Source organism: Panthera onca, chromosome C2 (genome assembly GCF_046562875.1).
Source record: "Panthera onca isolate mPanOnc1 chromosome C2, mPanOnc1 haplotype 2, whole genome shotgun sequence".
NCBI classification, from domain to species: domain Eukaryota; kingdom Metazoa; phylum Chordata; class Mammalia; order Carnivora; family Felidae; genus Panthera; species Panthera onca.
The window spans coordinates 48,503,936-48,531,660 of record NC_138347.1 but is presented as its reverse complement, the minus strand read 5'-3'; the positions used below and the strand labels follow the sequence as shown (position 1 = coordinate 48,531,660).

Here is a 27,725-nt window from a genome sequence, read left to right as displayed (position 1 = left end):
TGTCGGGGGGGCAGAGGACGGAACGGAAAGATGGAGGAATTCTAGGATGAAAGCATACTTTAAAATCTTAGGAAGCAAAAGTATTTCAGCTGAGTTTCTCATGAATTTGCCTACTTACAATGGCCAATCATTTTTTAACTTTATTCAGCAAGTAGGAGTCTTCACTGTGCCAGATCCTGAATAACAGGAGCAGAAAATGACAAGGCAGTGTATTGATCCCAGAGCTTGTTCGAGTTCTTGCTCCTTGCTCACCCTGTCTTGACAGGCAGGGCACCAGAGGTCATTTTTCCCATTCCTAAAACTTTAGTGGTTGGCACTAAGTGAGTATTCATTCCAGGGTTCATGAGCTAAGACAGTATGATAGAGACCACATGTTCCTATTCTTCTAACGTACCTAAAAGTATATGCTGTTTTTACCTTGGAAATTGCCTGTCTTCTTTGGCCAAATAATGTTCCATTATGACTTTCGAATTGAGAGATGTAGGTGGATGGATGGACGGACAAAAGGATGGATGGGTGGATGGATGGATGGAAGGTTTATGTTAACCATGTTAAACAACCATTGGGTAAGATAAGTGCCCTTGAGAAACATGGACGAAATGAAGACTAATCCTTAACACACATTGCAAATGACCTACCTTACTTGCTGTGTGCCTTTATTTCCAGTCATGATTATCTTGTTTTATTTTTCTTTAACAGCTATGCTGTAAATGCATAATTGCAGGTTTCAAAACATCCTTTCTACTCCATGCAAAGTGCATGAATTGTTGGTCCCTAAGATGCTAAATCTCCATTTAATGGAATGTTGGTTATTAAATATGAAACCTTTCCTCTGTTTCAGCCCCACACAGATTATACACTACTCCTGTGAGGCCCAGAACATCTGACAAAGCACACATCAGACCCGGTAAGTTGTTTCTCTTTTTGGAGACCTAAATAATCAGCACACCTGAGAAGGTATCAAATGTATAGAAACAGCAACATACACCAAAGGAGGGATATAGATATACTTAAATGGCAATAACAGATGTACAGAAATTCAGATCTTTGTGGATAAGTAGAGAGGTAATGATCACTTCCATGGAAGTGATACAATGTGACTAAGGTTTTTAAGGATGACCAGATATAAAGACTCCTGTGGAACTTTATCAGTATAGGAATGTTTTTAGAACAGTATTTGTGGGTAAATCTCACACATAGTCCTTCAGTTTTCCATGGCAATTACAGAAATAACATTAGAGTTAGCTATTCAGATACACTAGCTCTCAAATGTTATTTAAGAAGAGATGGTCTCTTCCAGTATAAAAGACCCTTGTTCTGGGAGAATATTTTTACTTGATTCCTTCAGGCGATAAAACACACACACATTTTATAGGTTGTATACAGTAAAAATGATAAACATTAGAAAATACATTTACTGAATTCTCCAAAAGCTCTAGGCTCTCCCTCACTGGAGCTTGTTAATGAAAAGGTAACTTAGGAAGGTTGATCTGGTTCATGTAAATTGCTCCTGTGCTAAAGCACAAATTGGACCAAAGACACTATTATGTACCCGTTGGTTGCTGCAATTCTAAGTCTTCTTAAAGTTCTAAATGGTGAAGCTGGCTTATAAATTAATATTCTTGGTGAACATCTCCCCAGGTATGTGGGAGAAGGAACAATAATTCTTCTTATCCTTTGGTTTATGGAGATTTCATGCTTTTTTTGCAGTAATATTCCAATACCTAAAGGTAATTAGGCACAGACATCTTTTATAAACAAGTGTATCTCCATGTGCCCTCTATATCATGATAGCTGTTGAGAGCTTAATGTGTGGCTGGTTATATTAAAGGTTTCTACAGAATAATGAAACAGTAACAATAGCTAACATTGACTGAGGGCTTGTCATATGTCTGATGTGGGGTACAGTTGAGGAAGCCAAGGCATGAGAAGAGCTAGGAAGTAGATTTTAAGGTAAACAACCTGGTTCCAGAACTTGCTCTCTCAATCAAAATACACTTAGTGCTTTTCCTTGAAGTGTCTTCCAAACAGACAGGTGATCTCTAAAAGTGTTGGTAATACTCTGGCTCTCCATGGAGCAGGAGAGAAATGAAAATGGTTTCATCATGCTCTGTGTTCAACCATGGACTTATGCCAGGTTAAGAGGGGACATTTGTACCTAGAGACCCCTGTAGAAGAACCACCAACTTATGAATTATAAATTAAGACCTTGGCACATAAAGACACTTCAGGTTTGGTTTTTCATTGGGTGTAGTAGTCTCAATCTTTTTTCAGTTCTGTTTTGGAATGTATCTAGTGCTTATAAATGAAGTGAGGGATTTCCCATTTAGACATATAAATTCCCTTGCCAGTTATTTCTTCAAGCCCAGTGATCACCTCAGAGTACAAACTCAAGTCTCTAGTCCCAAATTCAAATCTATTATTTTTAAACCAGAATTGTGGTTTCCATATTCTGAACAATATGTGTGGTAAGCCACAATTTTTCCATTGCTTAGTTAAATGACTTCCAATTCTCCAGGAACTTTTGCTTTCCTTAACTACAAAGTTTTAAAAAGAAAATACCTGACCTTTTTATTCCCATTTTATTGTAGTTCTGAATAAGACAACTACAAGACCTAGTAGACTCAAACCCAGTGGGACGCCCAAAGGAAATGGAATGGGAGCTGGTAATGATCACAAATTTATTTCCTTTTGATCCTCTCTAAACTACAAATGTTTCATTCAAAATTTATACTTTTGTTGAATTCACACTTCAAATTTCTTCTTTTACCAATCTTGGAAGTTCTTAATGTAACTGGAATTGGAAATTGCACATCTTTCCAAAATCAAAATTTCCAATGTCTCTGAAAACATGGAAAAAGAATTTTTCTTTTCTAAACTCAGCTCACTAAATCAGCTACCATATATAGTCTTGATCCTTGAAAAGATCCTGATTAAATAGTATCATATGTATCACTGAATGAAAATATCAAAATAGCTGTTTTCCCTAATTTCAAAAACACTATCCATGCATAGGCTTGGCCTTTCAGACTATAATCACTTGGCTTTTAAGTTTGTAATTTCAGAAGTACCATTACAATTTGTTGTGTTTTTTTTTTTTGCATTTGTTGGTAATCTGGAACATGACATTCTAACAAGAGGAGCTAAGACTCAGAGTAAAGTTTCCAAATCATTCAGTTTAATTCAGGAATTAAGTGACATTGCCCTAATCCAGCCAGATTTGTGGGGAGTTGAAATTATACAGATAACTAAGAAAATGATGTGATAAAAGTTCAAACACCCAACTCACTAAATAGATAAATAGTAGTTATTAGATGCCCTCATATGAGATTGCATCATTTCCTTGCAATATTGCAATATTTTTTAATAGTACAAATCATATACTTATGCAAAAGAGCATGGAAATTAGAATTGATTTAGTGCATATATATTTAATCCATGATGATTCCCTAATGAGAGAGAGATATAAATAATACCTAATGATATTTGGTCTAAAAATCATTTAGATTTGTTGTACAGTGTTTTTTGTTTTTGGTTTTGGGTGGATTTTGTTTTGTTTTTGTCCTAGGTTATTACAGTGTGTGAAGTTCTAGGAATCCACACTTTCCTTCAAATTAATTAATGAGGCAATTACTTTAAACCCCTGACTCATGAAAAGCAAGAAAGCATTTCATTATCTATTTGTGCTCAGCTGTTCCTTTTATTATTCCCAACTGTGGGTTTAGGCAATGCATAGTTTCTCAGACTGATATAAACAGTCTGGCTCTTAACAGAGCCACCTTGTTAATAGTCAAAACAATTCCCTGGAGTTTGTCTAAGCAAAAATAGAAACATTTCTGTCAACAAAGCAAGTGAAAAAACAGTACCTATGATCAAACATGAAAGTCATTAACCTTCAGTGTAATCAAGCATTGATTCTCACTAGGAGAATGCTAATTGTCTTTCAGAAAGAAAACAGCATTATTACAAGTTTATCTGCAATACAAACATTTTTTTCTAGACCCCCTTGTAACACAAATTGACATCCCTTCCCCTTTTGTGTAGATGAAATCAACTCTGTAGTATTACTCATCTAGCTAAACTGTGGAAGGATGATCTCTAAGCAGAGCTTCTGCATTTTAATTAGTTAGTTGCTAGTAGAAATGGGCTGGTGAGCACAGGTAGACAAAGGTGAGTTCAGTTTCTGCTTCCCTTGTTCTACGTCCGCCCCCAACTAAAATGCATCGCACATGTTCTATGCTCTATGCTCTATTACCTATTGAGATTCCCCTTCAGGGGAGGACCTACTGCCCATCTGCAAGGAATGAGGTCAGCAGACAGCATCCCCTTTCAGTTCCTTCAGGATCCGCCTCTGCTAAGAGAGCCTTGATTAGAGGTCTGGGAGTGATACATCCCCAAATCTACTACATTATCACATAACCAAATGATGCTTGCCTCAGGAATGCAAGGTTGGCTCAACATTCAAAGAAATTTAATTCGCCACATTAACAGAGAAAAGGAGAAAAATCATACAATCACCTCAGTAAATACAAAAAAAAAGCAACCATTAGATAAAATTCAAAATCCATTCATGATGAAAATTTTCAGAAAACAAGGAATAGAAGAAATTTTTCTCACTCTGATAAGGAGCATCTGTGAAAAACCTACAACTGACATCATATTTAACAGTGGTCTGAATGTTTTTCTCCTAACATCAAGAACACAAGGATTCCTACTTTTACCACTTATGCTGAAAACAGTAGTGGAGTATTCAGCCAGTGCAATGAAGCAAAAAGGAAAGTAAAATGGTAAAAAAAAAAAAATGAAAATCACAGATAACATGTAGGATATTATGAAAGGAAAATTTAATAGCTTTCAGACTATTTGCTTAGGGAATAAGGTTTTTAAAAACTGGTGAGAAAAAGAATTTTTTGAAATCTATTCATTCCAGGTTATTGACTTAAATGTGTCCCCCTCACTTTGACTCTGCATAGTTTCATTCTGGCTTGTTTACCAGAAATGCAGGTATTTACATTAAGTTTATTTTCTTCTCTGACCCCAATCCCATGATCTCACCTACATTCACTTCTAGCTTCTGTTGAGTCTTAATGAGACTTAATTTCTACACCAACTGATTCTTAATCAACTTTGACATCTTGTCCAGAATATTTCTTTATTATTCATCCACGTTACATACATTTTCCTGTAGTTTTTCTGTCTAAAGTTTTCAGCCCAGATATTTTACATTAAAAAGAAAAATCATTTGATAAAGGAAGTGTGTAGGATTTATAGGATACACTCTTCATGGTCTTAGGCCACTTAAGACTGTGCCCTTGGAAGACTAAGAAAGAAACATTCTGAGGCCTCAAAACTATGGACCTTTGATTATTTAGGCCTCTACAAAAAATCTTGCAATGATTCCATAAACTCCAGGAAAGCCCAAGTTTCTTATTTCATAACATCATTGCAGATATTTACCCAGCTTTATATGAATTTCTGAGCTATATTTGTAAATATTTCTCCACCTCAAGTCTCAAAATAGGCTACAAAGGTTGAGGTTGTTGGTAGGTTATTTATCCCAGGATTCTGCTTTTACAAGCTTTCCAGAGATGTGTTTCAGTTTCACTGATACGTTCTAAAAAGTATAGCCAATTTCAGCTCTAGACTGCAGAGATGTAATAAGCATGCACTAGGCTAGATCATAAAGACTATAGTCCCACAAGCCAAATCTGGCTCACTGCCGTGTTGAAACAGCATGCTTTCCTAACAGAATGGTAGAGTTGAACAATTGTGGCAGAGACTGTATGGCCCACAAATCTGAAAATGGTTATTGCATGTCCAGCACAGAGTAGGCTAACTTCTTTTATCAAGGGTCAATCTTCAACTTTCTCCTTGTAGCAAGAAGTCACTGAGCTGTACAGATATACTTTCATCCAACCAACATTTATTGAAGGCCCATTATGTTTCAGGCAAAATGTAATCTGGAAACTACCTTGACACATGTGGTTTAGCAGCTATGTTAAATACTTGAACCTGAGACTCCTTTCTCTGTCTCCTAATGAGGAATCCACACTTGACTGCCCCCACACTGAGTGTGCTTGACAACCAGAAACCAAACTCCTCTGAGATGAGGAATGTGTTTTTCTGGGCTGTGGCTAAATCTTCCAGTCTGCTGGCTCATCACTCCTGGCTTTTTAGCAAGGTGCTAAGATTTGGAGACAAAGGCACAGAGACCAATCATGCATAAATACCACCCCTTTTTGGTCACAAGGAATAGTGCCTAAAACATTTGGAAATGGATTTTCAGTTTACTGTGTTTGTTTGCAACGTTTTTGTTACCATGGTTAAAAATACGCAAACCATTACTTCATTTTTGACAATAAATTGCTAAGGGGTGAACTATGTAAATCCAGAGATTTTTGGAGAACTCCCATATGGCGATTCGGGGCTCATGCTGGAGCTCCACTTGGTGCTTCCAGAGCCAATGCTGCCCTTTAGAAACTATGTTGATTAATCCTGCCTGAGGGAAAAAGAATTCAGGTCACAGCCTGGGCCAGACTGGCTGATTAAGTGCCAATTCCCGAGAATTCTTTCTCCATAGTATCTCTCTTCCTGGCTTCCTCCTTCGTCTTCCCATTGCCTCTCTGCTACCTCTGGCCTCCACTTGCTCTCTGATTCAGAGTAAAAGAAGTTCACTGGTGTCTGGGCTCTGGTGCTCACATTGCTGCTTGGCTGACATGCAAACCACAACAAGGTGCAGGCATGGCCAGAACCGGAGTTCATCCTTCTCTCCCCCATTCAGTGCCCTTTCCCTGAGCTTCATGGCTGCCTTTGGCAGGGCTCTTACTGGTGTTTTTATACCCTGCCAACTTTTATCTATTTGTGAAGGCTGAAGAAAGTCCAAATTAGCTGCTTAATGGTTTGGGCACTTACATTTAAAGATCATAACAGTAAGATACTGTTTCTACCTACACAGAAAGTAACACAAAATGACTGGTTTCTGCTGATTTCTCCCTTAATTACAAAAGAAGCCAGGAAAATTATAACTTTGGTCTTACTCATAAAGTTTTCTTGCAGAATTTTGGATTCTCTCCTAGATCTCCAATTCACTAGCCCCTGTGGCTTAGAGGATTTGTCCACTGTCAGGTTGAGCTATGTCTGAGCCCTACACACTAGTGGCATAATTGGATGACACATGCTTGCCAGCCAGGGCCATTTAGACCTCACACAATGGCAATGCCTCAAACCATCCAGTAGGCAGTGTATAAGACTCTGAAGCTAGAGTCACTTAGAGTCTTTATGAGGAATAACAGAAGCAAGGCAATGATGAGAGGAAGACAGTACACTATGCTATGCCACTTAGTGTTGAAGAGCTAGGCCTTGGAGCTTGGGCACATGTTGGTCTGAGTCCCAACACTTCCTCGCTATGAATTGCTTAATCTTCCTTGCCTTGGGTTTCCTCATCTGTGGAACCTGGGTGGTATCTCCCACACAGAAGTGTTGTAAGGATCAAATTGGGTAATGAATATGAAGGTACTTGGGATCAAAATACATCGTTTTTGTCTTTTGGTTAGAAAGATTTGGAGAAATGCTGTGAAGAATCACTAAAGGCACACACAACCTACTAGACTTCTAGAGCCTTCTTGAGTACACAACACATTTTTTACTCTCAAAAAGTAGTGGTAAATCAATCTCACCAAGCCAGGCTATCCCAGTAACACAAATGGAAGTATTTTCCATTCCTCTATGCCATGCACAAATGAGTCCTTTCTCTGACCCCACTACCTCTGAGAGTAAGCACAGGAAGACTAATGAGCTATTTGTTTTTGCCATGCTTGTGGGGTTAGCCAAAAAATAGTCATTGACCCTCAAAACATTTTCTTCCTAATACAAATAAGCAACATTTAATTCATGGCTCTATACCAACATTCTCCGTGATTTTACATATTATCTCTTAACCAAGCAGGAGACAGTATGGATTGCAATACTAGGGTTTATAAGTTAATGTTAATTATAATAATCACAACAATAATTATTATACGTCACTAATTACAGTGTTATTACAGTCAAATAAAAATATTGGTTTATAATTATAATTAATAATTTATTTTTATACATTAATGTAATAATATCATCTGATTTCAGGCAAGCAAAGCTTCTCTTGTATTTTAATCAATATATCGGCCTGCACAGTAAATGAGGTTGAGTGTGCAATGTCACTACATAGTCCTTAAAACACGGCAAATGCTCAAAGTTTTGGTTGTCCTTGTTAATGTACAGATTAGTATATTAAATATTTTATTCTTATTTTTTAATATGTGAATTCTAGTCAGATCCTCACAGTATGAATTCTTGCCTCTCTGTATGGATAATGTCTATTTCTGTTCTTAATGATAACTGTCAGCCACATAAAGGAAGATTATTTTATAATGTAACAGGATAATAATTTTAAAAATAAAACTTAAATTGGCTCTCCCTCTCCTTGGGGCAGATATCCAACTCCGCATGAGTATTTAGGTGAATGGCTGAGTAATAATCACTACACTGTATTTGAGAGACTCAGGAGATAAAATATCACACAAAACCATTTGCAGATCAGTTTCTTCCAAATAGCAATTTGGAGCTCTAGGCCTGACCAGGACTAAATTACAAGTCTCAAAGGTACAGATTCAGTTTGTGGCCTAACCAACCAGGACTTCTCCAGGAATATTTTTAAAATCAACTTTCCAAGTTTAAATCCAAACACATTGGAATTTTAAGAGGTTTGGGGTAGAGACAGGGATATTGAGGGGTTGGAGGAAATCTTTTTTTTTTTTTTTAAACCACAGAATGTACCCAGAAATACTGACAAAAAATAGCCAATCACCGAAGATGAAGTCTGCCTGGTAAGACCATACCACCCAGGAAGGCAGTGCAGTGTGGACATCACTGCCACAAATTAAGACAAATCCATAATCAAACACTAACTCTTCAGAGAAACTATTACAGCTAATTAATATAGGGCTTTGAATATTTTCTATATGCAGACAGGAGAACCCAATTAAAATGTTTGGGCACAAAAACACCAATGCCACTGTTCTGCACAGAATGCACATTATCACTGATAACTCTACCAAGTTTCTTTGAAACACATTTAGCACATTTTTGCTGCGTACTTATTCCCTTTCATTATCTCTGCTCATAGGGGTCAAGCAAACACCAAAGCCATCAGGTGCTGGCAAAGATGTGTCAGTGGACTCTACCCATATCACAAAAAAACCAGGTAAGGAACAAGGTCCTGACTCCCTTAGTTCGCTCTGCTCTGCTGCTTGGGCAGTAACCGTAGTGGCAAATGTAGCAAAAACAGCATCCTCACAGCTCCCAAAGCACCATGCCGACACTACATGGGTACCGCTAGAGACGCATTCTAAAGCGTTATCTTTGGGACACATTAAATATGAATAAGAACCTCTAATGGGGGTACTAATTTAAGAATCACTACTTTGTATAATGTTCGGAGGGGTCACAATGGACAAACAGTAAAGATTCCTTGTGGGTTTGGGTTTTCATCATGCTCACGTTTTGTTCTTATGTAATTTACTGTATCTTTTTACCTGACAGGGTTTATGCTGGTCTCCCAGGAAGTACTTAGTCACAGGGCATTTTCCTAGGTTGTCAATTTTACTTCAAGGTTTTTAACCAACATATATTATGCAGTGAAAGAGATGAATTTTTAGGCTACAAAATCTTGTTATAACACAAGATTTAAAGTGTGGGTTAAGGTGGACTGCTCTAGGCACCTCTAGCCTTGCCAGCCTTTGTGAAAAGTATAAAAAGATACTTCTGTGCATATTATAAAAAGGTGTCTCTTCCCTCTGCCCTTTAGGCAGACCTTCCTCTGGGCTGGCAGGCTTGCACCAGGGCTCCTAGTGGGGTCAGCAGAGTGGGTGTTAAACTTGAGCTTCCAGGGCACCTGGATGGCTGAGTCGGTTAAGCACTGGACTCTTGGTTTCAGCTCAAGTCATAATTTCACAGTTGGTGAGTTCATGCCCCACATCAGACTCTGTGCTGGCAGTGCAGAGCCTTCTTGGGATTCTGTCTCTCTCTTCCTGCCCCTCCCCCACTTGCTATCTATCTCTCTCTCAAAATAAATAAACATTAAAAAAAAGAAAACTTTGGTTCACACTCCCATATCCCTAGCCCGGTGCCCTGTGCAGTGTGCAATTGTTTGTAGCGACATTGTTCTCCACAGGCATAGGCTTATTGCTTCTGCCATCAAGGCTGCTTTGTTGTAATCTTTTGAAATTTCTCCACTAAAGGATACATTTTATCCTTTAACAATTTAAAGCCAAATTGATATAAGAAATTGTAGTCTGTAAATCGAAGACACTAGGGGGACAATGAAACTCAGAAATACTGTCGAGCCTATATGAGAAACTAAAGATCTTAAACTCTCTATATCTATACAGTTTCAAAAGGCAGATAGACCTATATGATTTTACCCATAATTAGAGGATATTTTTTCCATATGTTAATGGGTTTCATTACCCCTGGTTACATTACCGGTATTAATTTAAAAGAATGTCAGAATATATTACTCATAGGTACTTTTCTATAGCATCTGTTCTCTATCCAATAGCTACTTACCAAATGTACTATTTTTTAATGTTTATTTTTTTTTTATTTTTGAGAGAGACAGAGTGAGTTGGGGAGTGGCAGAGAGGGAGACAGAGAATCACAAGCAGACTCTGCACTGTCAGTACAGAGCCCAATGCAGGGCTCAACCTCACTAACTGTGAGATCAGGACCTGAGCCAAAACCAAGAGTTGGACACTTAACCAACTGAGCCACCCAGGTGCCCCCCAAATGTACTATTTTTAAAAACCTGACATGTTTATGGAGTGAATCCTCATGGCAGCCTTATCTGTAATGTAAATTCTTAGCCCCAATCCCAGGCACTCGCCGCCCACCCTTGCCACCTAGACCTGTGCCCCCACGAAGAAAACCTTTACCACCAAATAATGTCACCGGAAAGCCAGGAAGTGCAGGTATGTCAGTCATATGCCTTCTCCCTCCGTGGTTTTAGTTTTACTAGACAACCACAAACCCTTCTTGGTGTGCTAGCTCAGGCGATGGACAAGTCCATGGTGCATGTGACACATACCTGTGTCGGCCCTCAAAACTGGACACTGTAAATTACAGTTTTGAGGACTCCTATCCTGATTCTGGATGGGTGAGATCACGGAAACCATCCCTGTGCATCTCGGCCAGTTTGCTTTTCAAATGTTGTGAGACAGACGCTCAGGCCTTTGAGTGAGTGAATTATTTGGGATGATGTATGTTTCCTACCAGGGATAATGAAAAATGTGATGTCCTGTCATCTGCTTATCATTGTCTCTTGGAATGAAATCCTGTACATCTCACTGAAAGCTCCCCTGTTTACCAGCCTTCATGCTGACCTCCATATCATGGAACCAGGAGAGAGATTAAACTCTAGACACCAGCAGCTCTAGCCTGTGCAACAGGGCAGGAATATACTATACAGCCACACATTGATATGTGTGATATCAATCAATCAATCAATCAATCAATGTGTGATATAGCCACACTATATCAAGCCACACATTGATATGTGTTGTCTCCTTCCGTGGAATGACACCTTCGAGTCACCTGGGATGCTCACACTTCATCCTTTCCTTGAAGAAGTTTTCCCCAGCTGCTCAAAGTCGCTTTAGCATTAGCATTGCTTCTGTGTTCTGGTTGTTCTTGACACTTACCTCTGTTACAGCAGAGAACAAATTGGCTTAGACTTGGGTGTTTACATACTGGTCTTCCCCTGCTAGACTAGGAGCTCTGTGATGACAGAGTCCTTGGTACCTTTTGTCTGAATTCACAGAACCAAATCCAGTGCTTGGCACACAGAGGATATTTGATAAGTAGCTGAGTAAATAAATCAGTTAAATTAAGAATCAGTGAAAATTGACTCCGTTTGGGGAAAGCTTTACCTCATTTCTCTTGAGGGCTCTTCGACTGGTCCTGCCAGCAAACCATCTTTCTTTCCTCTCCCACCATCTCTACTTCTTAAATATTTTGTACCTGGAATCAAGATAAACGTGTTAAGGTTGGCTGTGAAAGATGAAACTGATGATGCTTTATGTGAAAGGGAATGGATGTCACTCTTTTCATAGGATGGAAGGTGGGTATGGGGGTGGAGAAGCTTCTGTGATGTACCATGTGCACAGTAAACTCTTAATCATTTTTCCAAGTAGCTGAAGGAAGAAATCAGACTCTCATCCACACTTCTGGTGCCTTCCTGAGGCAAGGCCCAGGAACATGAACCCAATGAGGAGACCAGGTTTTCCTCATTAATTGTAACCTGGGGCAGCAATGACTTGAACTCCAGCAGGCTTCCAGTCAGACTGGATGAGTCACATCAGGAAAGTACTGCCTCAGTGTCCTCTATGGAAAATTCACCCCCCTTCCACCACCACCATTCAGTAGAGCTCCCCTATAAGGCTATGTGTCTTCAGCTATAGCTTCATGACCTTGGTTCCTGTCCTATAAAACCTTGTTCTGTCCCATCAGTAAGTGTAACTTTGGTACAGCCAGCCCATCCTGAAGAGAACCATAAACATATTCTAAGAGTAACTCCAATTCCCCTACCCTCATTCTTGCTGTCTACCTCTAACTCAAAGGGAATGGCTCCACTGAGGAACCAAACACAAAGGGCAATTGTACAGATTTGACCTGATTAACATCAAAGAAAGTGTGTCCTTAATTCAGGACATCAACTACGTGTTCTGAAGTCCTCTGAACATAAGTCCTCTCTCACATGTGCCTGTGGGCACAGTCTTAGACTACCAGGTAGCCCTTGACACTTGTCCCCTGTCTCCAGATCTCCTGAAGTCTCTGAGTTTGCTTTCCTTGCCACGGTGAAAGTGCTATGTCAGTATTTCCTGCTGGTTCTGCCAACTCTGAAAAGCTCCAACTTCTCTTGGTTTTCTCTCACCTTCTCATTGTGGCCCATTCCCACTAGCACCAAAAGCATGAATCTGCAAGAGCTGGACCAGCTGCACATCTGAGTCCCTCATTCATTGTTCCATGATGAGCCATGGTCCTTGGGTCAGTCTTATAGACCTTGGCTGTCCCTTGGTTGAGAATGAGTCCTTTTCCTAGGAGGATTATAGAATCCTCTCCAGCCTCCACTCTACTCTAAACACCCAGACTTGCCTGGACTTTGGGATGGATCCTGTTTGGGATACCAATTAGTCTTTTCAGAGTAGAGGAGACGCTATTGAATATAGTATCTCAAGTGGCACTGTTCTGGCAACTAAGCCAGAATCACGGATATTACAGTAAGCATGTTTTTCCTTCTTGTCCAGCCATGACCCATGCCTGACAGTTACTCTCCAGGTCAAGTCATTCTATCTCCTTGACATCTTTCATGTAAAACTATGTAAGGCTATGTGTCTTCAGCTATAGCTTCATGACCTTGGTTCCTGTCATATAAAACCCTTGTTCTATCCCATCAGTAAGTGTAACTTTGGTACAGCCAGCCTACCCTGAAGAGAACCATAAACACATTCTAAGAGTAACTCTAATTCCCCTAAAACACTTTCCATCTAATCTCATGGCTCCTTATGTAGTTCACCTGCTCTGTTCTTCCTTACTACAGCTGCTTTAGTCTCTTGACTTCCCTCTCAGCCATCAGCTTTGCAACCTGCCTGATCATTCATCCTTTTCTCATCTGATTTTGTTATTTTCCTAGTGAAAATATTTCAGGAAGTCCTTGTCACCTAAAAAAAAAAAAAAAAAAAAGCAATGTCCAAATCCATGTTATGGAAGGCTCTTCATGATTTGGCCTTCCCTGCCCCTTCCATAGCCAGCTCTCACTGTACCCCAAAGTACTCTTGACTTTCACCTCATCAAATAGACAAACCAAGTAGTTTCATGCTTCCTTGACTTGGTTCTTCCTGCAGCCTCAGCCTAGAATATAACTGTCAAACCTACCTCCTGATTACTTCTCTTCTTTATTGGCACAACCTCTGTAAAGACATTCCTTACCCACCCTCATCTTTTCCCATAGACATTACTACTCCCTCCACTTACTTTCCCTGTAATCTTATCCAGTTTTTTCACAATATTTATAATGCTTCAATATATTTGGATCACACATACATTTTGATCAAGGACACAGGTTTTGTTTTTTCTCCAAGCCCAGCATATAGTGTGCCAAGCCACATGGTAAGTGCTGAATAAATATTTATGGAATAAATAAATGGGGGAAGTTGGCAGTGCTCCTATAAAGCCTGACTACTTTGCCTCTACATTACAGGAATCATTTCATCAGGCCGAGTAACTTCTCCACCTCTGACTGCCACATTCAGGCCTACTGAAGCCCCCTCAGAGAAAACAGAGACAGATGAAAAGCAACCAACTGTTCCTGCCTCAGGAGAAGATCTTGGTTAGTATGTCAGTCACTTCCCACTAGACGCTTAACTATGAAGTACTAAAAGATTTCAAATTAGGGGGAAAAGAGTCTCAGTTCTGGATTATCGAATTATTTCAATTTTTTATTAATATGTCTTTTTAATTTTTGCAATTATACTTAAGTTTAATGCTATGAGATAGAATATGGTCCTTCACTCCACAGACCTAGAATAAAGTACCCAATATTTTTGGAAAAGTCTTCCTGAAAAGATATAAATTACCCAATGCTTCTTACTAAATCAAATGTCATTATTAATCATATGTATCTTAATTAGTGAGTATTGGCTACTTTAATCTTTAAATCATTATTGAGTACACTCCATAACACCTGCAGCAGGACACAAAAGCCTTTTATTGTGGATAATATGTATAATAATAAAGGAAATCAAAATTGCAGGCATCTGACTAGGAGGCATTATTAAATATTTATAATCTTTAATACTTTTTCATTTTATTGAGAAGCTTTTTTATATTTTTCTAAAATTATTTATTATCTTCTATTCTCAGGTAATGTAACTGACTTTAGCTCAAGTCCAACAAGAGAAACTGATCCTCTTGGGAAGCCCAGATTCAAAGGTGTGTATGATTGGCTCCAAATCTCAGTTTTGACAAGGCTGTCTTTGATGGGAGTATCACTTGGCTTTTGCTGTGTAATAACTGCAAAATCTTAGTAGCATGTTCTCATAAGGATTTATTTCTCATGTGTCTGCAAGTCACCTGAGGGTCAGCTGATCTAGCTCTTCTTGACTGGATGGTTCTGCCTCCAGCATCAGATACAGCTGGGCTTCCTATGTCTTGGGCTCAGATCTGCTCCACATTTTTCATTTTGGTGCTCAGGATGAAAGACCAACAGTGACTCAGGAGAAGCCATTCTAATGACAATACAAAGTCAAGAGTGGAGAGTTCAAATACAGCATTTTAAGCTCCTCTGTGTTTTACACCTGCCAATATTCATTGGCTAAAGAAAGTCACATAGCCAAGCTCAAATCAAAGATTGGGAAAGTATACTCCTTCCATGGATATAGAGAATATTTTTGAACAGTATCAAATCTACCACAGTAAGAAAGCTATAATATGATATAGAGCCTGGTATTTCCTTTTATAATATGTTTTTCTCACGTGTAAGATGTGCTAAATTTTAACATATGTATACACTCATGAAACCATCATTGTAATCAAGATAATAAATACATGTACCACCTCCAAAAGTTTCATCATGTACTTTTATAATTCCTCCATCTCACTCCTCCCACCAAATTTCTAGTTTCTAGATAATCACAGATCTGCCTTACTAAAAATATGTATCCATTTTGTGGATTTTTATATAAAGAAAGGATACGATACAAACTTTTTTTTTGGTCTGGCTTCTTTGACTCAGCATAATTATTTTAAGGTTCATCCATGTTGAAACATGTATCAACAGTTCATTTCTTTTAATCCTGACTGGTATTCTATTGAATGGATATATATAATTATTTATTAAACCTATTCATGACATTAAGGTTTTTTCTAATTTTCTTATATTACCAATAAAGCTGCCATAACCCTTAAAGTACAAGTGTTTATATGGATATGTGCTTTCATTCCTTTTGGATGAATGCTGACAAGAGCAATGGCTAGATCATATAAGTGTACATTTAACATTTTAAGAAACTACCAAACTTTTCCACAGTAGTTGTACTATTAGCCTTTCTGTCAACAGTATATGAGAGTTTGAATTCCTCCACATCTTTGCCAACATTTAGGACAGTCAGTCTTTTTAATTTTAGTCATTTTAATAGGTGTGTAGTAGTTTCAAATTGTGATTTTACTTTGTGTATCTCTAATTACTAAGCATCTTCTCATGTGTTTATTTGCCATCATTTTTGTCGTGTCCCATTTTTTTTGTCCATTTGTTTATAACCTTGCTTATTTTCTTGTTGAGTTTTGAGGGTCTTTGTTTTCTGGGTAGAATACCTTTTCAGATACATGCTTTACAAATATTTTTTCCCAGTGTATACCATCTCTTTTTTAATTTTAATAAATCTTAGTTTATTAATTTGGCTTTTTATATGTTGTATTTTTGGTGTTGTACTTAAGAAATAACTGGCCAATTGGAGGTCATAAAGACCTCTATTTCCTTCTAGAAGTTTCTCTGCTGTTTCCTTCTAGAAGTTTTCTTTTAAATTTAGGTCTATGATCCACATTGTGTCACATTTTGTATATGATACAAGGTGTGAATACCAATTCGTTTCCTTGCTAATGGATATAAAATTGTTCCAGCATCATGTGTTGAAAAAACTATTCTTTCCACTGAATTTCATTTGTACTTTTATCAAAAATGAATTGTACATATATATGTGGAACTCTTTTTAGCTCTCTAGTCTGTTGCATTGATCTGTTTATCTGCTTTTACATCAATACCACCATGTTTGTGTTACTGTGGTAGTGGTATTGTATTGGTGACTCTGGGTCCTCTGTATCGTCATATAAATTTTAGAATCAGCTTATCAATGTCTAAGAATAGCCTAGTTAGATTCTTATTAGAATTGAATTGAGCCTATAGATGAATTGGGAAAAATTGAGAGCTGTACAACATTTAGCTTTCCTATTTATGAACATGGAATATTTTATTTAGGTCTTTGACTTCTATAACCAATGTTATTTAAATTTCAGTGCACAGAAAACAATTAAAATAGTATTTTTTATTTCGGTTTCCAATTGTTCATTACTACTATATAGAAAAATTTATTTTTATACAGTGATCTTATATCCTGCAACCTTGTGAAACTCAGTGGCTTTTATGTAGGTCAATTAGATTTTCTACATACAAAATCATGTCATTTGATTATCATACTGGCAAGAACCTCCAATAAAACACTGAATAGATACAGTGGGGAATGGACATCCTTTTCTTATTCCTGATCTTATGGAAAAAACATACAGCCTTTCACCTGAATATAGTATGATGTTACCTTGTAGGCTTTTCATACATGCTCTTTATTGTGTTGAGAAAATTCCCTTCTATGCCTACTTGTGTGGTAACTATTATCAGAAACGAGTGCTAGATCATGTCCAATGATTTTTCTGCCTTTATGAAGATGATTATGTTTTTCTTTATTAGTTTGTTAATACAATGAAATAATTGCTTTTGAATTTTTAACTTTGCATTACAGGCACAAACTCCATGGTCATAATGTATTCTCATTTTAATATATTGCTGGATCTCATTTGCTAAAATTTTGTTGAGAATTGTATTCAGTGAAAGATAGTGGTCTGTAGTTTTCTTTTTTTGTAATAGGTCATGTTTTAGTCTCAGTATAATGCTGAACTCTCCTTTTCACTTTTCTGAAAAAATTTAGAATTGGTATTGCTTCTTCCCTGAATGTTTAGTAGTATTTACCAATGAAACCGTCTAAGCCTCATATTCTCTTTGTTGGAAGGATTTTATGTATAATTCATTTTCTTTAATGGGTGTAGAGCTATCCAGAGTATTTTTTCTTCCCTAGTGAGTTTCGGTAATTTTTGTCTTTCAAGTTATTAGTTCATTTCATCTAAGTTGTCAAATTTATTGGTATAAGGTTCTTAATATTCTCATATTGTTTTTTTTATTTTAATAGCTGTAGAATTCTTAGTGATATCATCTCATTCCTGTTACTGATGATGTGTGTCTTTTTTTTCTCTTTTGCCTAATCAATCTTGCTGTAGGTTTATTTATTGATCTTCTGAAAAAGTCAAATTTGTGTTTCATTAATTTTGTCTATTTACTCTGATCTTTATTTTTTTTCTTCTGCTTAATGTAGTTTAATTTGTTCCTCTATTTCCTCAAGGTGGAATATGGGCTCATTGGTCTAGAACCTCTCTTCTTTATTATGGCATTTAGTGCTACAAATTTTCCCCTAGATATTATTTAAGCAGTATCCAAAAGTTTTTGATATGTTGTATATTCATTTTTACTCTGTTCAAAACACTTTTTAACTTCCCTCTTGATTTGTTCTTTGACTCATTGATTATTTAGAAATATGTAATTTAATTTCTAAATATTTTTAGATTTTCTAGAGATTATTCTGTTACTGACTTCTAATGTATCTCCATTGTTGTCACATGCTCTGCCAGATACCTAAATCCTTTTAAATCTATTGAGACTTTTTTATGGCCAGGGTATGATCTATTTTGGTATATGTTCTGTGTGTGCTTGAAAAGAATGTGTATTCTGCTCTTCATAAAAGCAATGTTGTATTCACTTGCGAGGGTTGCCATAAGAGAATGCTACAGACATGGTAGCTTAAACAACAGAGACTTATTTTCTTATTTTCCAGAAACTTAAGTTCTGGAAGCCAGAAATCTGAAATCAAAGTATCATCAGATTTGGGTTGTTTTGAAGACTTGGATTGCAGATGGCCACCTTCTCACTATGTCCTCATATGGCCTATCCTCTGAATGCACACATCCTTCATGTCTTTTCCTCTTTTTTTTTTTAATTACCTAATTAATTTATTTTTTAATTTACATCCAAATTAGTTAGCATATAGTGCAACAATGATTTCAGGAGTAGATTCCTTAATGCCCCTTACCCATTTAACCCATCCCCCGTCCCACAAGCCCATGAACAACCCTCTTTGTTCTCTATATTTAAGAGTCTCTTATGTTTTGTCCCTGTCCATGTTTTTATATTATTTTTGCTTCCCTTCCCTTATGTTCATCTATGTTGTATCTTAAATTCCTCATATGAATGAATTCATATGATATTTGTCATTCTCTGAATAATCTCGCTTAGCATAATACCGTCCAGTTCCATCCACATAGTTGCAAATGGCAAGATTTCATTCTTTTTTGATTGCTGAGTAACACTCCATTGTGTATATATACTACATCTTCTTTATCCATCCATCCATCCATTGATGGACATTTGGGATCTTTCCATACTTTGTCTTTTGTCAATCGCACTGCTATGAACATTGGGGTGCATGTGACCCTTTGAAACAGCACACCTGTATCCCTTGGATGAATACCTAGTAGTGCAATTGTTGGATCGTAAGGTAGTTCTATTTTTAATTTTTGAGGAACCTCCATACTGTTTTCCAGAGTGGCTGTACCTCTCTGCACCCTCACCAACATCTGTCATATCCTGAGTTGTTAATTTTAGCCATTCTGACAGGTGTGAGGTGGTATCTCATTTGGTTTTGATTTGTATTTCCCTGATGAAGAGTGATCTTGAACATTTTTTCATGAGTCTATTAGCCATCTGGATTTCTTCTTTAGAGAAGTGTCTATTCATGTCTCTTGCCCATTTCTTCACTGGATTATTTTTTTGGGTGTTGAGTTTGATAAGTTCTTTCTAGATTTTGGATACTAACTCTTTTTCTGGTATGTCATTTGCAAATATCTTCTCCCATTCTGTCAGTTGCCTTTTAGTTTTGCTGATTGTTCCCTTCACTGTGCAGAAGCTTTTTATTTTGATGAAGTCCCAATAGTTCATTTTTGCTTTTGTTTCCCTTGCCTCCATAGAAGTGTTGACTAAGAAGTTGCTGCTTCCGAGGTCAAAGAGGTTTTGCCGCCTGCTTTCTCCTCAAGGATTTTGATGACTTCCTGTCTTACATTCAAGTCTCTCATCCATTTTGAGTTTCCTTTTGTGTATGGTGTAAGAAAGTGGTCCAGGTTCATTTTTCTGCATGTCGCTGTCCAGTTTTCCCAGCACCATTCGCTGAAGAGACTGTCTTATTCCATTGCATATTCTTGTGTGCTTTGTCAAACATTAGTTGGCCATACATTTGTGGGTCCTTTTCTGGGTTCTCTATTCTGTTCCATTGATCTGAGTGTCTGTTTTTGTGCCAGTACCATACTGTCTTGATGATTACAGCTTTGTAATACATCTTGAAGTTCAGGATTGTGATGCCTCCAGCTTCAGTTTTCTTTTTGAAGATTGCTTTGGCTATTTGGGGTCTTTTCTAGTTCCAAATTTTAGGATTTTGTTCTAGCTCTGTGAAGAATGGTAGTGTTATTTTGATAGGGATTTCCTTGAATATGTAGATTCCTTTGGGTAATATCAACATTTTAACAATGTTTGTTCTTCCAATCCAGGAGCATGGAATATTTTTCCATTTGTGTGTGTGTGTGTCTTCTTCAATTTCTTTCATAAGTTTTCCTTAGTTTTCAGTGTATAGATTTTTCACCTATTTGGTTAGGTTTATTCCTAGGTATTTTATGTTTTTTGGTGCAATTGTAAATGGGATTGATTCCTTAATTTCTCTTTCGGTTGCTTCATTATTGGTGTATAGGAATGCAAAGGATTTCTGTGCACTGATTTATATCCTGCGGCTTTCCTAAATTCATGGATCAGTTCTAGTAGGTTTTTGGTGAGATCTTGTGGGTTTTCCATATAGAGTATCATGCCATCTGTGAAGAGTTGGAGTTTGACTTCCTCCTGGCCGATGTGGATGCTTTTTATTACCTTGTGTTGTCTGATTGCTGAAGCTAAGACTTCCAGTACCATGTTGAATAACAATGGTGAGACTGGACATCTCTGTCATGCTCCTGACCTTAGGGGGAAAGCTCTCAGTTTTTCCCCATTGAGGATGATATTAGCAGTGGGGTCTTTTATATATGGATTTTATGATCTTGTGGTATGATCCTTCTATCCCTACTTTCTTGAGGGCTTTTATCAAGAAAGGATGCTGTATTTTGTCAAATGCTTTCTCTGCATCTATTGAGAGGATCATGTGGTTCTTGTTCTTTTACTGATGCGATGTATCACATTGTTTTGTAGATATTGAACCAGCCCGGCATCTCAGATAAAAATCCTACTTGGTCGTGGTGAATAATTCTTTTAATGATTGTTGGATTCACTTGGACTAGTATCTTGTTGAGGACTTAGGCATCCCTGTTCATCAGGGAAATTGGTCTGTAGTTCTTCTTTTTAGTGGGGTCTTTGTCTGGTTTTGGAATCAAGGTAATGCTGGCTTCATAGAAAGAGTTTGGAAGTTTTCCTTCCATTTCTTTTTTCTTTTTTTTCTTTTTCTTTTTTTCTTTTTCTTTCTTTTTTTTTTTCTTTTTTTTTTTTTTAACAGTTTCAGAAGAATAGGTGTTAAGTCTTCTTCACGTGTTTGGTAGAATTCCCCTGTAAAGCCATCCAGCGCTGGACTCTAGGTTTTTGGGAGATTTTTGATTACTAATTGAATTTCTTTGCTGGTTATGGGTGTGTTCAAATTTCTATTTCTTCCTGTTTCAGTTTTGGTTGTTTATATGTTTCTAGGAATTTTTCCATTTCTTCCACATTGCCCATTTTATTGGTATATAATTGCTCATAATATTCTTTTATTATTGTTTGTATTTCTGCAGTGTTGGTTGTGCTCTCTCCTATTTCATCCTTCATTTTATTTATTTGGGCCCTTTCCTTTTTCCTTTTTCTTTTTGATCAAACTGGCTAAGGATTTATTAATTTTGTTAATCCTTTCAAAGAACCAGCTCCTGGTTTCATTGATGTGTTCTACTGTTTTTGTTGTTGTTGTTGTTGTTGTTGTTGTTGTTTGGTTTCAATAGCATTGGTTTCTGCTCTAATCATTATTATTTCCTTTATTCTGCTGGTTTGGGGTTTTATTTGCTATTTTTCCAGCTCTTTAAGGTGTAAGGTTAGGTTGTATCTGAGACCTTTCTTCCTTCTTTAGGAAGGTCTGGATTGCTATATACTTTACTCTTATGACCACTTTGCTGTGTCCCAGAGGTTTTGTGCTGTGGTGTTAACATTTTCATTGGCTTCCATGTACTTTTTAATCTCCTTTTTAACTTCTTGGTTAGCAAATTCATTCTTTGGTAGGATGTTCTTTAGTTATTTGTTATCTTTCCAAATTTTTTCTTGTGGTTGATTTGGAGTTTCATAGCATTGTGGTCTGAAAATATGCTCAGTATGAACTTGATCTTTCTGTACTTGTTGAGGGCTGATTTGTGTCCCAGAATGTAATCTATTCTGGAGAATGCTCCACATGCACTCAAGAAGAATGTGTATTCTGCTTTAGGATTAAGTGTTCTGAATATATTTGTTAAGTCCATCTGGTCCAGAGTGTCATTCAAAGACATTGTTTCTTTGTTGATTTTCTGTTTAAATGATCTGTCCATTGTTGTAAGTGGGGTGTTGAAGTCCCCTACTATTATGGTATTATCATCTCTGAGTTTCTTTATGTTTGTGATTGATTTATATATTTGGGTGTTTCCACATTTGGAGCATAAATGTTTACAATTGTTAGATCTTCTTGGTGGATAGACCCCTTAACCGCGATATAATGCCCTTCTTCATCTCTTGTTACAGTCTTTATTTTAAAGTCTAGATTGTCTGATACAAGTATGACTATTCTGGCTTTCTTTTGGAGGCCATTAGCATGATAGATGGTTCTTCATCCCCTTACTTTAAATCTGAAGGTGTCTTTAGATCTAAAATGTGTCTCTTATAAACAGCATATAAATGGATCTTGTTTTCTTATCCATTCTGTTACCCTATGTTTTTTGATTAGAGCATTGAGTCCATTGATGTTTAGAGTGAGTACTGAAAGATATGAATTTTTTGCCATTATGATGCTTGTAGAATTGGGGTTTCTGGTGGCGTCCTCTGGTCCTTTCTGATCTTTTGTTGCTTTTGGTGTGTATATATATATATATATATATATATATATATATATATATATATATATATATTCATCTTTTCTCCCCTCAGAAAGTCCCCCTTAAAATTTCTTGCAGTGCTGGTTTAGTGGTCACAATCTCCTTTAATTTTTGTCTGTCTGGAAACTTTTTCTCTCTCCTTCTATTTTGAATGACAGCCTTGCTGGATAAAGAATTCTTGGCTGCATATTTTTCCAATTCAACACATTGAATATATTCTGCCACTGCTTTCTGGCTTGCCAAGTTTCTGTGAGTAGGTCTGCTGAGAACGTAATCTGTTTTCCCTTTTAAGTTAAGGTCTTTTTTTCCTTTGCTAACCTCATGATTCTTTCCTTGCCTGAGTATTTTGTGAATTTGACTATGATATGCCTTGTTGATGGTCGGTTTTTGTTGAATCTAATGGGAGTTCTCTGTGTTTCTCAGATTTTTATGTCTTTGTCTTTCCCCAGGTTAGGGAGGTTTTCCACTATGATTTGCTCACATAAATTTTGTACCCCTTTTCCCCTCTCTTCATCTTCTGGGACTCCTATGATTCTGATATTATTCCTTTTTAATGAGTCACTGATTTCTGTAATAATTAAATCATGCTCTTTTGTCTTAGTCTCCCTCTTTTTTTCTGCTTCATTATTCTCCATAAGTTTGTCCTCTATATCCCTGATTCGCTGCTCTGCTTCATCCTTACTTGCCTCTGTGGCATCCATTTGAGATTGCTGCTCAGTTATAGAATTTTGTATTTCATCCTGACTAGATTTTACTTCTTTCATCTCCACAGAAAAGGATTCTAATCTATTTTCGACCCCAGCTAGTATTATTATTATCGTGATTCTAAATTCTGGTTCAGACATCTTGCTTGTATCTGTGTTGACTAAGTCCCTGGCTGTTGTTTATTCCTGTTCTTTCTTTTGGGGTGTCATTTTGAAGGAAGAAAATGAATTAATAATTTAAAAAAATAATAGAATTAAACAATTAAAAACAACACAAATAAATCAAATAAAGGGTGCTAGATCCTAGGTGTGTTTTGGTTTTGTTGTTGAAAGAAACTTGACAGATTAGAGAAAAAAGGGAAAGATTAGAAAAGAAAAAGGAAAAGAAAAAAGGAAAACGTTTGAAAATTTGAAAAAATGAATACAGTAGAATAAAATGAAATGAGGGTAAAATAGAATTTTTAAAAGTTACAAAAAAGTAAAAAATGTAGTAGAAAAAAATGAAGAATCTTTTTAATAAAAATTGAATATAAAAAATAAATTTTTTCTCTTTCTGTATTCAAGAACAAGAAAAGAAAAAAAATTGAACAGAGGGACCAGTGAACAGAATGAAATACAATTGAAATTACATCTGGTTTCCCCTAGAAGCCAAACTATGAAGCACTTTATAGTCCATAAACTAAGCAGGCAGAGAGACTTGTGGTGTTCCTTAAGAATGTGGTTGGCCCAGTTGGGCGGGGCTTAGTGAATTGGCTTCATTCTCCACTAGGTGGCACTGCTTAGCTTACTGGGGTGGATTGTTCTAGTGCATGTAGGCATGTATGCACATGTGTAGGAGGGGTCAAAATGGCATCACCCAGCTACCCAGTTTATAGTATCAGAACTCTGTGCTCTCACCTATGGGCAATCAAGCACCCCGCCTTTGTCTCTAGCTTCTGTCTACTTCCCGCTTGTAGACTGTGACCAAGCCATCAGGCTGCCAGGCAGGACCTCCCTCCTGAGTTTTATCTCAGATGGTGCTGTGTTTCCCAACCCCTCACTTCTGAGGGACTGTGGCTTTGACCTGTTCTGACCCTCTGGGGGATGGTCTTGCTAAGCAATGGCCGGGCGCCGTCCCACCGCCAGAACCTTCGTGAGACCGTGCTGCTGCTGATGTCCAGAGACCGACTAGGTGCCAACCCACCCCAGATAAAGTTTGTGTGATCACGTAGCAGCAGCATTTCAGGGATTATGGTAAATCACAACACATATCTGGCACCAGGCTTCACCCTTAACATCCTTGTTCCAATACCAGCAAATGTGGTTATTTTCTGGGGTCTGCTGGGATGTTTTCCTGTGGTGAGGCCGCACAGCCTCTACCAAATGTCCTCCCATCAGGAGAACCATGTCTCCCCATGTGGCCCAAAGACCCCTCAGACCTTGCTCTCTGCTCCTGGGGATTCACCCTTCTCACCAGAGCACTGCTAGGTATCAAGCTGTGGAGTTTCAGACTCTGTGCTTCCCCTGTTTATAGAGTCTTAATGGAATTTAAACCTTCTCTTTTCTCCCTTTTTTGTTCAGCCCCTTGCAGCTGTTTCCACTCTTCCTTTTTTCTCCATGTGTTTTCAGGGTGAGGGGTGCTTTTCCCTTATTCTCCCCCCATCTCTGTCCTCTTCCGACAAGCAAAAACAGCTCCCTGCCCTCCATGCACACTCCCCCAGTTCACCTTTCCACACCATGTACCTGCTGAGTTCTGTGGTTCAGGTTGTTCAGATTGTTATGTTAATCCTCAAATAAGTTTTCTAGGTATGCAGGATGGTTTAGTGTTGATCTGGATGCATTTCAGAGTTGAGAGACTCAAAAAATGCTTCCATGATGTTCCACCATATTCGCCCCTGCTGTCTCTTCCTCTTAATTTTTAAATTTTTTTTTATGTTTATTCATTTTTGAAAGAGAGAGACAGAGCACAAGCAGGGGTGGGGTAGAGAGAGAGGGGGACACAGAATCTGAAGCAGGCTCCAGGCTCTGAGCTGTCAGCACAGAGCCCGACATGGGGCTCAAACTCACAAATCATGAGATTATGACCTGAGCCGAAGTGGATGCTCAACTGACTGAGCCACCCAGGCACCCCTCTTCCTCTTAAAAGGACATCAGTCACAGTGGATTAGGATCCCACCCTGTGACCTCATTTAATCTTGATTTCTTTATTTAGGTGTTTAGAACCTTATATTTAACATGACCAATGATAAGGTTAGATTTAAATCTATCTCCTTTTGCTATTTGTTTTCTTTTTGTCCCATCTATCCTTTGTTCCCTCTTTTCCTCTTTTTCAACCATCTTTTACTGAGTATTTTGTTGTTGTTGTTGTTGTTGTTGAAATATATGAGGCATACAATATTACATTAGTTTCATGTGTACAGCATAGTGATTCAACTTTTCTATACATTTTACTCTGTTTACCGCAAGTGTAGCTACCATCTGTCACCATAGAACACTATTATAATACCATTGATTCTATTCCCTATGCTGGACCTTTTATCCTCATAACTTATTCATTCCTTAACTAGAGGCCTCTATCCCTCACTCCCTTCACTCATTTTGCCTATTTGCCCTCCCATCTAACAACCATAAGTTTGTTTTCCTATATTTATGGATCTGTTTCTGCTTTTTGTTTGTTCATTTGTGTGTGTGTGTTTTACATTCCACATATAAGTGAAATCACACAGTATTTGTCTTTCTCAGTCTGACTTATTTCACTTACATAGACCTAGAGGGTATAATGCTTTGTTGTTGCAAATGGCAAGATCTCATTCTTTTTTATGGCTGACGAATTTGTGTGTGTGTGTGTGTGTGTGTGTGTGTGTGTGTGTATAAACCATTATTTATACATTCATCTATCGCTGGACACTTGGGTTGTTTCTATATCTTAGCTATTGTAAATAGTGCTGCAATAAACATAGGGGTTGCATATATCTTTTCAAATTAGTGCTTTCATTTTCTTTGGGTAAATACCTATTAGTGGAAACACTGGATTATGCAGTATTTCTATTTTTAATTTTTTGAGGAAACTCTACTATTTTGCACAGTGGCTGCACAAATTTACATTCCCACCAGTAGGACACCAGAGTTTTCTCCACATTCTTGTCAACACTTATTATTTCTTGTTTTTTTGTCTCTAGCCATTCTGACAGGTAATATAAGGTAAGGTAATATCTCACTGTTGTGTAGATTTGCATTTCCCTCATAATTACTGTTGTTGAGCATCTTTTCATGTGTCTATTGGCCAGTTACATGTCTTCCTTTGGAAAAATGTCTATTCAGGTCCTTTGTCCATTTTTAATTGGATTATTTATGTGTTTTGGTGTTCTATAAATTCTTTATATGTTTTGGATATTAAACCCTTATTGGATATGTCATTTGCAAATATCTTCTCCCATTCATTATGCTGCCTTTTTGTTTTGTTGATAATTTCCTTCACTGTGCAATAATTTTTTACTTCAGTGTAGTCCTGATCATTTTTGTTTCTGTTTAACTTGCCTGAGGAGACATATCTAGAAAAATGTTGCTAAAACTGATGTCAAAGAAATTACTGCCTATGTTTTCTTCTAGGAGTTTTATGGCTTCAGGTCTCAAATTTAGGTCTTTAATCCATTTTGAGTTTATTTTTGTGTGTAGTGTGAGTGGTCCAATTTCATTCTTTGGCATGTAGCTGTCTACTATTTATCAAAGGGACTGTCTTTCCCATTGTATATTCTTAACCTCTTTTGTGATAGATTAATTGAAATATAAGCATAGGTTTATTTCTTTTTTTAAAATTTTTTTTAACATTTATTTATTTTTGAGACAGAGAGAGACAGAGCATGAATGGGGGAGGGGCAGAGAAAGAGGGAGACACAGAATCGGAAGCAGTCTCCAGGCTCTGGGCCATCAGCCCAGAGCCTGACGTGGGGCTCGAACTCACGG

General features: G+C 37.5%; 1 protein-coding gene across 32 annotated transcripts in view; it reads left to right on the top strand.

Annotated features, from left to right (window-relative positions):
- Positions 1-27,725, top strand: part of ABI3BP (ABI family member 3 binding protein) — a 256,453-nt gene that overhangs the window by 199,635 nt on the left and 29,093 nt on the right. For 25 of the 32 annotated variants that reach the window (XM_078452941.2, XM_078452937.2, XM_078452966.2 and 22 more), the window contains 6 exons: positions 842-907; positions 2,592-2,666; positions 9,164-9,241; positions 10,902-11,006; positions 14,294-14,422; positions 14,956-15,024. In XM_078452941.2, coding sequence (XP_078309067.1) covers positions 842-907; positions 2,592-2,666; positions 9,164-9,241; positions 10,902-11,006; positions 14,294-14,422; positions 14,956-15,024 — 522 coding nt within the window. The remainder of the gene's footprint in view (positions 1-841; positions 908-2,591; positions 2,667-9,163; positions 9,242-10,901; positions 11,007-14,293; positions 14,423-14,955; positions 15,025-27,725) is intronic. The other 7 variants (XM_078452949.2, XM_078452967.2, XM_078452956.2 and 4 more) reach the window with 3 other exon arrangements.